The 11722-nt window shown below is 38.1% G+C and overlaps 1 protein-coding gene across 1 annotated transcript in view; it reads right to left on the minus strand.

The window, feature by feature from the left end:
- Positions 1 to 569: 569 nt before the first annotated feature.
- mydgf (myeloid-derived growth factor) overlaps positions 570 to 11722 on the minus strand; it is a 44221-nt gene continuing 33068 nt past the window's right edge. Inside the window, exons 5-6 of the mRNA XM_020526507.2 lie at positions 3882 to 3954; positions 570 to 1639 (exon numbers count right to left, since the gene is read on the minus strand). Of these exons, the coding sequence (XP_020382096.2) occupies positions 1560 to 1639; positions 3882 to 3954 (153 nt within the window). The 3' untranslated portion in view covers positions 570 to 1559. The remainder of the gene's footprint in view (positions 1640 to 3881; positions 3955 to 11722) is intronic.

Consider the following 11722-nt stretch of genomic DNA (forward strand, 5'->3'; position numbering starts at 1 on the left):
AATCAAAAAAATTGTCAGTCTCCATAGATATAGATATAAAATAACTGCTTTAATATGTAATTCTGCTATTATCTGGCTTTGTGTACTTTCTTTCAAGGTGATATTTCTTTATGTTTCACTATTTCTCTTCCTATTTCTTAAATATCTTTCTCTTTGCCTTCCTTGCTGTTTTTAACTTCCTCCTTAATCTTTTATATTCCACTTTATCTTCTACTTACTGTATATATTAATGTATCTAAACAAAGTTCCAATTTTATTCTTTTTATTGTCCATGGTGTGTCATTACTGACTAATTTGCCTTTGTTTATTCATGGAACATATCTCTCATGGACTCAATCCCCAGATGAAAATTTTCCAACTGTTGTATATCCTTGTTTTTTTTCCTGCAAATTTTTCTAGTTCACTTTCCTTATTCAATTTTCATCTCCTTTAGAATCATCTTTTTAATTAAGTGTTTCAGACTTTGTTTTTAAAACCGTCATCTCAAACTATATGCTGCAGTCACTATTGCAGAGATGTGTTATAAAATTACAAGTGAATTTCAAACATTCATGAAGTAAGATACAAAATGAGTTGACATCAGTAATTTATTTCTCTTTTTATCTGAGCTCTGGCATATAAAAGAAAAACAATGGATCATGAGCGAAGTAGAAATAAAATCTGTAGATGGTACATCACATGAGTATCACAGTACTTGCAACTAATCGCAGTACATAAAGGCATACGTGGTCCCAAAATTACAGTCTCTGTTCACTATCTTTGATTATGGAGGAAATCCAATAGAGCATGAAAATTTGTTTGCACCACAGCATATTCTCAGGAACTATGGAGATGAGCTCTATAACATTTAACAAAACAATTTGTTGAAAACCTTTATATACAAACATTTTTGCATGACATCTTATGTAAGTCTATGTTTATTCTGACTTTTAGAGGTAAGTTTCATTTTCATTTGGCGTTTCAAAGGGAAGTAGTTCTGCATTAGGGTCAGAGAGCACCCAGTGTATGTTAACTGATCAAATACATCATAACTAATTTAAAAAAGATCTCTGCACTGGAAAGGAGCATATACTTTTTAAATGAATAATTAACAAATTTGATTAAATCCTGTATCAGACGTATGAGTATGTGGTAATTTTAACAGTTTGAATTAGTTGGCTAAATCACCAGAATACTGGTATTTCCCAGGGCTCAAGTAATCATCCACTGACACTCTCATGCTTCTTTCTAGGTAAGATACTGTGAGGTATCTTGTTATCCAAGACTCCAGTTTTAAGCTTTGTGGGGGGGGGGGGGGGGGGGGGGGGGTGCGGAGAGACCGCAAGAATGTCAGTCTAGCCCCTGCCCAACAGCTCACCTACGATGTCAAACTAAGTTGCATTAAACTCCTTGATTCACGAGTCTAAACTATCTTGCTGCTCCATTAGGAAAAGGAGGCTGAAAACAAAGGATATAGGGGGATGTCAAAATATTCCCATTAGCTGACCCACACAGCTCAGAATGGAATTATTTCAAAACATTTCTAATTCTTTCAACCATTACAAAGTCAGTCATCCGAATCACAGTTCATCATGGCGTGTGCGAGCGACAATTAGAAGCTTAGACAACTCTGATCTGAATGATCCATCTTTGTGGGTCACTGTAATAAAGAAGAGATGTTTAAATCAGAAACTAATGACTGACTCTCTGCAGGTTAGACTGCGTCATTACCGTCAAGTTCAGACCTCTACTGCAAATATATCACCTCTTCATGAAAGGAGGTAGACAGAAAGCAGAAAACAATACGCCAGTTAGCTAACATCTGTCAATGGCAAAATGTTGGAAGCTAATATTAAGGAGATAATTGGGATTTACAAAATCAAAGTACAATTAAGCTGAGTAAAATTAATTTTTCGAGGGAAATCATTTTCAAATTTATTAGTTATTTGAAGACTTAACAAGCAAGAGAGATAAAGGGAAATCAGTAGTCGCTGTGTGCTTGGATTTCCACAAAGCATTCAATAAGGTGTCACATAAAAGCTTACTTTGCAAGATGAATGCTTATGGTATTGGAGCCATTAGGGGCAATATATTAGCATGGATTGACTGAGAAAACAGAGTTAGATAATTAGATCATTTACAGGATCAAAAAGAATAAGTAGAGGAGCATCACAAGGACCAAGTAGTGGCTTGGATAAAGGGGCCAAGTGTACTGTAGCCAAATTTACTGATGACATAATAACAGATAGGAAAACAAGTTGAGAATATACAGAATCTTAAAAAGAGGCAAATATTGCTTACAGGAGTAGGTAAAAATTTGGCAGAATGCTGCAATACGGAAGGATCTGGGTGTCTTCTTTCATTAATCACAAAAATTAACATGCAACAGAATGAAATATGTATGTGTCTATAACTATACAGGCATTTGTGAAACCATACCTAGAGTACAGTGTAAAGTTTTAGTCTTTTTAATTAAGGGTGGGGGGGTGACGGCAGAATATACTTGCATTAGAGACAGTTCAGAGAAGGTCCTGGTTGATTCCCGGGTTGAAGTGGTGGTCTTATGAGGAAAGGTTGAAAGTCTATAGTCCGTTGAGTTTAGAAAGAATGGGAGATGATCGAATTGAAATGCAGGATTACAAGGGAACGTGACATGGTAGCTGTGGAGAGTATGTTTTACCTCATGGGGGAGTTTGAGCAAGGGAGTTCTTTCAAAATAAATTATTTTCAATTTAAGAAAGAGCTTAGAGCAAATTTCTTCCATCACAGAGTTGTTAATTTTTGGAATTTTCTATCCCGGGGGCATGCAGGTTGGATAACTGAAGATATTCAAGGCAAAATCAGACACGTTTGACTTATTAGGGAGGTGACGACACTTTTTATTTGGGGGTGGTGGGAGTTAGTGCACAGGCAGCAAAGTGGAGTTGAGATCAGTTCACAATCAGATCGGCCATGAACTTATTGAATGACAGACCAGGCTTGAAGCTACTCTTGCTGCTATTTTATAATGTCCTTATCATGGATTAAACTTCAATATTAATATCAGAATATTAATTGCAACACAAGTTACAGGCAGTCTCCGATTTACGAATGTCTGATTTACAGGCATATTTTAATATTAATTTTAAAGTTCAGACATATAAACATTTGCTCATACTTAACAGCTGTTTATATTGTTTTATGAATTGCGTACAAATCGACTTACAAATGTACTCAAGAATGGAACCCATTCGTAACCCGGGGATTGCTGTGCTGAAAGATTTATGCACGAGACCATATTGAAGTTAGTTAACTTAACAGTAAGGTTGAGATGGCAATTTGACAGTTCCATAGTGCTAATTCTCCAGTGTAGAATCTAAACTGCTCTCTCTCTCGTGATAAATTTTAAATCAATGGAACACATAAAAGGAGTAAAATGGAAGATATCCAGTTGGAGAAAGCCCAACAGCCAAAAACTACATTTAAGAATTGCATTGTAGAAAACCACTCAGTGCTGTGAATTCTGCCCAAAACCAGAGTAGGGCCCACTGCAGCTGAAGATTACAATATAATGAATCCATTTACTTTTGAAACAGAAAATGGAATTAAAATTGGACAAAATATCTAAATAGAGAGTAGGGAACTATTAGCTCAGAGGATTATATTGGAAAGCCTTTGCAATCACTACTAAAATGTAGCTGAGCAGTGAGTTCAATAATGTTAGAAAGATATACCTGATACTTTTTGCTAAAGTAACTTCAGAACTCAAAAGGTATTTCATACAGTTTCTCTGCCTTCAATTTCACCCTATTGCTGTTTGTATCACCCGGATTAAATGATTAGGAGGATTGAAGCAGGGCAAAGTGTTCACAGTCCACCAGAAAGGATAGAGATAAATGGTTTATCTTGTTCCATATACTTACCAGTATTTTCACCAACTATATATTCACTTTCTTTCAGGGGAACATCATTGCGACCTTCTACTGCTGCTTGAGACTAGAAGGGAGAGATTAAAAAGTGGAATGTTAGCAAATCAGATTATCTGTGCTATCTAAGAACTGGAACCCAACAGTAATCTCCTCCATTAAACATCAAATGCATGGCTATCGAAAGCTACTTTCTCATTGGTAAAAGTTAATGATACTTTAGGGATTTGTTAATAATATAATTTGATATGACATCTGTGATCTTTGTTTGACAGCAGCCTCAACATTAGTGTTTTTGTTTGTGTTTGGTAAAAGTTTGGATGAAGCTACTGTGTCCAGAAAGTGCAGGAAGAAATTGACAGTATGGTCATATTCTCACAAAACGATGTGACTTGAGATTTGAGTTGTGCTTTTTGGAACTAACATTTCCCACAATTGTTTTTGTATAAACATGTTCTCCTCTTTAAAAGGAAATCAAAATGAAATCCATTGACTAAAGAATGTCACTAATTGTCACTTTCATCATCCAGAATCAGCAACTCTATCCACTCCATTTTAAGTGAGGGGCAGGGGGGGGTGTGGAGAGAGGTTGGGTAGAGTAGAGAGAGGTAAGGGGTGAATCCACAATCACAGGATAAAAAAGATTTTGTGCTCAGAGATTATCATCTGTTTACATCTGGAAAGAAAATATATTCAATCTAACTATCAATTTGGTTACCCTACGCCTGCCATTAGAACAGCCCTCCAGAGAGAGAGAGAGAGAGAGAATTAAACAACAAAAGCAAAGTGGTCAAGAAACTCAGCATCAGTGGAGAGAAATACTCAGTCGATGAAAAGAGAACATGTACCCTATTTAAGTACCAGGCATTTCATCACCCAATTCTTGCCTTATTTTTAAGGTAAGGATAGGGTAGAAACCTTTACAGCCAAGATTTTGATTTCTTTTTACTCATTCATGGAATGTGGGTGTCACTGGCTGGGTCAGCATTTACTGTGCATTCCTAATTATCAAGAGTCATCCACGTTGCTGTGCGCCTGGAGTCACTTGTAGGCCAGACTAGATAAGGCTGGCAGATTTCCTTCCCAAGAGGACATGAACCAGATGGATTTTTTTTTCCCAACAATTGACAAAGGCTTTGTGGTCACCATTGCACAGTGGCTCAGTGGTTAGCACTGCTGCCTCAGTGCTAGGGACACGGGTTCAATTCCAGCATCAGGCAACTGTCCATGTGGAGTTTGCAGATTCTCCCCATGTCTGCGTGGGTTTCCTTTCACAAAGATGTGCAGGTTAGGTGGTTTGGCCCATGCTAAACTGCCCAGTGTCCAGGGATGTGCAGGTTGGATGGATTAGCCATGGGAAATGCAGGGTTACATGGATAGGGCAGGGGGTGGAACTGGGAGGAATGCTCTTCAGAGAGTTGCTGTAGACTCGATGGGCTCAATGGCCTGCTCCGGCACTGTAGGAATTCTATAATTAGACTCTTAATTTCAGTTTTTTAAAAAAATGTCAATTTCCACTATCTGCCAGGTCCCCAGAACATTATCTGGATCTCTGGATCAACAGTTTTCTGATAATACCCCCGTATAACTTGTATACCTACTACCCTAAAATTGCTCTTGGTTTAAATTGTAGTTTCACATCCATAATCTTGCATAATGTATTTTTCAATAAAATAAACAGTTTGAAAATATTTCTGCATAAATGCTAGTGGATTTCCAAGTATTGTCATGAAATAATCCTGAAATAACCAGCATGGGATATTTTACAAATAGGTAATTATCTCATGTAAACAACCTGCTTAGCAATTACATAAATGCAACCTTTTCAAGGACCTTTTGAATTTTCTATCACAGGTAAACAGAACAAGCTTTAATAGTCTGGTATCCAAAAATAGCAGATTATATTATAGATCAGAATTGTCTATGACTGACAGCTTTGTTAAATACTTAAATAAGATCAGTGATTATGGGACTGAATACTACTGGGACATATGGACCATAAATCATCACATCAGAAAAAATGAAGAAAAATCAACACAAAATTGGAAAGTTAAACAAATTAAGTGGCATTACCTTTTAAAATGCTGCTACTACAATTTAGTAGTAACAGTGGACAAGAGATATTTTTACCTAAATTGAAAAAGAGTATCACTGAGGGATTATTTTGATCATTAAATAATTACTATAGCTCTACAATTGATCAAAATAGCAATCTGATGATGATACAAAGTATGGCATACAGTGTCATTTTTACCTCTGGTTTATTGGGCCTAATATATTGGACAAGTTCAGTCACAACCATTTAAAATACAAAAAATTTAGATTGTTCAATCCATACTGAATAGATAATTAATTTGGACCTGTTCCAGACCAGAGAAAATTATTCTGTAACATATTTGTACTATCAGCTCAATTAACGGTCTGTTTTCCAAAGAGGCTTTGACTCCATGTTTCCTAAATCAGTAAGGCAAATTAAACCTCAGTAAAACATTGAGTTTAACATCTGAAACAAAAGTTTCACGTTACTAATTCTTCCATAGTGATTCTCTTGTAATTCTGCAAGGTCTGCCAGACCTATATCCTTGCTCATCCCCTTCATCCAAGTGCTTCTGGACTGGTGTGTCGCCTCCATGTTGTGCTCCACTTTTGTGTGACAACATAATCATGTTTCCTCACTTGAATTCTGTCCTCAGACCTCACTAACCAATCAGTGGTTTACAAAAATGTGTACACGTTCATTTAGTTACTATTAGTTAATGTCCCAAGGGCATGGAATGTGGCCAGTGAAAATCAAGTGCAGTGTGCACGTCAATATCATTGAACAGAAATATCTTCAAAAAACTTGGAAAATATGATCAAACTGGATGGAGCATAATGGTTTCTTTTCAGTATAAAGAGTCAAAAGATGCAAAGCTAAAGCATCACAGTATCACCACAAGCAAGAAAAGCTAATTACAACATTACAAGCTTCATGTTTCCACCGTTAATATAGACCAAGAACAAGGCATAATATCTTATAATCAGAAATTGTGCACAGATGCAAAGTTTCTAATATAGAGGGACAGTGTAGTGCCAAATGAACATCACATGGCAGCAGAGTAGGACTCCTGAGCCAGAACTCATCCACTCCATCCATTTCCTTTCTTTCTCTCACTCTCTTTTCACATTTTTGTTTTATTTTTTTTAAACCTCCCGTTCTCGGGCGGTATCAGTCATGTCCAGGTTGAAAGCTAGCGCAGACCCCTGGCCTCAGCATGGACCCAGGTCCTAGCTTCAGGATGGACTCAACTCACAGCACTCCTGGCCTGGAGGTAAACCCGGGCGTGCTCTGGGTTGGCAGGACTGTTATTCTGAACTATCATTTCTCTTGTTTTTATGATTTATTTCTGGACTTTACATTTCTTTATTTTTCTAATGTTTTTTCCTCAAGAACTTGTACACAAGACTCTACATCTGGGTACCCTGGTACCTAAGATGGCACCGTAAGAAGCGACTTGCTAACTTTTCACTGTACTCGAGTACATTTGACAAGAGTTCATTCTAAATCATATTTAAGATTCATATACTGCAGATACAAACAGTAGTGTTTAAAAAGACAGTTATTTAATTTCTCATCCAGCTGCATTATAGAACAGAAAAATGATAGCAAGGAATTCCAGTTTTGAGATTTTAAAAATGGGTTTGAATAAAAAATAATTAAGTAGTAGTAACAAAATTAGTTTTGATTTCAACACAGGTAAGGAAGCCTATTGGGAAAACAGTAACTAGGACAGCTTATTTTAATTCTACAACAATCTAGTTTGGACAATTTTTATCTGGTTTGCGAACTGAGAGAACATCTTTAGCTAGCTCACAAAAAAAAAACAGTTAAAGCAGAGAGTTAAAATATGTAGACTATTATTTAAATATATTTTGGATTGCTTGCTGTTCAATTGCTGTAGAATACCCTTCCAATGTCTTCTGTGTATGAGCTGTCCTTCATGCCACCATTTCATATAGCAAATGAGCCATGTAAATGACATCTGGTTCATGACATGAATAGTAAGTAAGAACTACCACTCTAACAATATCATACAGTATTTTACTAAATATACAAACATTTCTGATAATGCTATGAACATCTCCTTTAGCAAGAATTACATTTGCATTGTTCAATGTTATCAGTCCAATTCCAGTGAAATTCCATCCTTTATAACTGTATATGTAACACTGATACTGCTCTATATATTCAGCTGCCAAGTTTACGAGAAAATCAAACTGTAAAAAATGTAAAGTGATCATTACATTTTAACCCCTCCTATTAAAACTTTGATACAAAGCTTAGGGCCAAGGAAACCAATTTCAACATTTACTTTCAAGACACAGAGATGCACTGACATATGCTGCAATAGTTTATTTAGCATACTAATAGCAATAATGAATGATTTAAGAGGTATCAATGTTGATGATATAATTGTGTGCTACTGTTAATAGGTTGTCCCAACTTAAGAGATGTTAAACACAGGTACCACGGCCGAATATTTTACAACCTAAAATTCACTCTCCTAATATGATCAATATTTTAAGAATGAAGCAGCTACAATGGTCATTAAGATTTCTGAGACAAACAGGAACAAGTGCCCAAGATTTTGCTGCATTGATTTAAATGGTGAAAAATCACATCTGTAATTTTCTTCTTCCTTCCAAAATTGAATTGTGTATAAGAACAACATATCTTTTTAAACTGCTAGCAAATATGGTAATGTAGTAAACCAGAGATGGCTTAAGAGCAAACAAAGACCATATTTAATACAATATTAAAGCACATTAGTTTGAGACTGTCTTTTGTTATATAAAATATAATGGTAGAAATACACTAAGCAAGTCTAGTGACAGTCTAACTATACAGCAATTCACCTCATCAACCTTAAAATCTACAGGGATGCTAGGTTAACTGCAATCAGACACTGCTTCATCAAAAAAAGTGTTGTACAATTTCCCCTACTTAAACAAAATTGGCTAATAATTAAAAACCCAACTAACAGCAGCAAAATACTGTGGATGCTAGAAATCTGAAATAAAAATAGGAAGTGCTAGAGAAATTCAGCAGGCCTAGCAGCATCTGTGGAGAGAGTTAAAATTTCAATATGATAGGTCTTCTTCAGAACTGAGGAGGGACGTGAAAAAGAGATGAATTTTATATTGTCAGAAAATGTGGAGAGGAACAAGTTGAAAGAGGGGAAGATCAGCAGAAAATTAAAGATAGAGTGAGATTAGAGATCATGGGTTCCACAGAACAAAAGGCAAAGGGAGTAATGGTAGACAAGAGAGAGAATACTGGACAGCTGCACTGAAAGCAAAACCAGACACTGGGGTGGGAGGAGACAAATATACTTCATAGTCTGAAGTTGTTGAACTCAAATGATGAGTTCAGAAGCCTGTAAAGTGCCTAAATGAAATATAACAAGCTGTTCCTCCACCCTGAATTAGGCTTCAGAGGAATATTCCAGCAGATTCAGGACAGAAATGTGAGCACAATAGCAAGATGGCGCATTAAAATAGCAAGCCACCGGAAGGCCAGGGTCATAATTACGAACTGAGTGATAGTCAGATGAGGTCACCAAGTCCGCATTGGTCTCCCCATAATAAGATATCACATTGTGAGCACTGAATAAGATTGAAAGATGTACAAGTAAATCACTGCTTCACCAGCCTTCCCAAAAAGGCTACATACGCTTAGTCCTGTTTCAACATTCCTACTTAGAGATCAGTTTCCTCAGTTGGCTGTGTAAATCCCAACTACAACAAACAGACCCTTCGGTCCAAAACGTCCATGCCGATCAGATATCTTAAAGAAATCTTGTCCCATTTGTCAGCATTTGACCCATATCCCTCTAAATCCTTCCTATTCATAGACTCATCCAGATGCCTTTTAAATGTTGTAATTGTACCAGCCTCCACCACTTCCTCTGGCATCTCATTTCACAAATGCACCACCCTGTGTGAAAAAGTTGTCCCTTAGGTCCCATTTAAATCTACCCCCTCACATCTTAAACCTATGCCCTCTAGCCTTACCGAAGTCCACATAGATCACATCTGCCACTTTGTCCTCATCAATCCCCTTCGATACCTCTTCAAAAATTCAATCAACTTAGTGAGACACAATTTCCCATGCACAAAGCCATGTTGACTATCCCTATTCAGTCCTTGCCTTTCCAAATAAATGTAAATCCTGTCCCTCAGGATTCCCTCCAACAAATTGACCACCACCGATGTCAGACTCACCGGTCTATAAGACCATAAGACAAAGAAGCAGAAATTAAGCCAAATCGACACATCGAGTCTGCTCACCACTCAATCATGGCTGATAAGTTCCTCAACCCCATTCTCCTACTTTCTCCCCGTAACCCTTGATCCCCTTGATAATGAAGAACCTATCAATCTCAGTCTTAAATGTACTCAATGACCTGGCCTCTCAGCCTTGCGTGGCAGCGAATTCCATAGATTCACCACTCTCTGGCTGAAGAAGTTTCTCCTCATCTCCGTTCTAAAAGGTCTTCCCTTTACTCTAAGGCTGTGCCCTCAGGTCCTAATCTCTCCTACCAATCGAAGCATCTTCCCAACATCCACTTTGTCCAGGCCATTCAGTATTTTGAAAGTTTCAATTAGATCCCCCCCCTCTCATCCTTCTAAACTCCAATGAGCATAAACGTTCCTCTTGTGTTAAGCTTTCCACTCCTGGGACCATTCTCGTGAACCTGCTCCACGGCCAGTACATCCTTCCTGAGATATGGGGCCCAAAACTGCACGCAATACTCCAAACGTGGCCTGAACAGCACCTTATAAAGCCTCAGTAGTACATCTCTGCTTTTATATTCAAGTCCTTTCAAAATAAATGCCAACATTGCATTTGCCTTCCTGATGACTGACTCAACCTGCAAATTTACCTTGAGAGAATCCCAGGCTAGAACTCCCAAGTCTCTTTGCACTTCAGACTTCTGAATTTTTGCCTCATTTAGAAAATAGTCCATGCTTTTGTTCTTCTTACCAAAGTGCATGACCTCACACTTTCCCACGTTGTACTCTATCTGCCACTTCTTTGCCCACTCTCCTAACCTGTCCAAGTCCTTCTGCAGTCTCGCCACCTCCTCAATGCTACCTGTCCCTCCACCTATCTTTGTATCGTCTGCAAACTTAGCCAGAATGCCCACAGTTCCTTCATCTAGATCATTAATGTACAAAGTGAAAAGTTGTGGTCCCAGCACCGACCCTTGCAGAACACCACTCGTCACCGGCTGCCATCCTGACAAAGACCCCTTTATTCCTACTCAGAGATTGTAGATGCTGGAGAATCTGAGATAACAAGGTGCAGAGCTGGATGAACACAGCAGGCCAAGCAGCAGAGGAGCAGGAAAGCAGACGTTTCGGGTCTGGACCCTTCTTACAGAGCCTGCTGTGTTCATCCAGCTCTGCACCTTGTTATTTCTTTATCCCTACTCTCTGCTTTTTGCCAGACAGCCAATCTTCTATCCATGCTAGCACCTTGCCTCTAACACCGTGGGCCCTTATCTTACTCAGCAGCCTCCTGTGTGGCACCTTATCAAAGGCCTTCTTGAAGTCCAGGTAGATGACATCCATTGGCTCTCCTTGGTCTACCCTGCTTGTTACTTCCTCAAAGAATTCTAGCAGATTTGTCAGGCATGACCTCGCCTTGCCGAAACCATGCTGACTTTGCCCTATTTTACTATACACTTCCAAATATTCAGAAATCTCATCCTTTATAATGGACTCCAAAATCTTGCCCACGACCGAGGTTAGGCTAATCGGCCTGTAATTTTCCGTCTTTTGCCTTACTCCCT

Source organism: Rhincodon typus, chromosome 29 (assembly GCF_021869965.1).
Source record: "Rhincodon typus isolate 14 chromosome 29, sRhiTyp1.1, whole genome shotgun sequence".
In the NCBI taxonomy this organism is placed as follows: Eukaryota; Metazoa; Chordata; class Chondrichthyes; order Orectolobiformes; family Rhincodontidae; genus Rhincodon; species Rhincodon typus.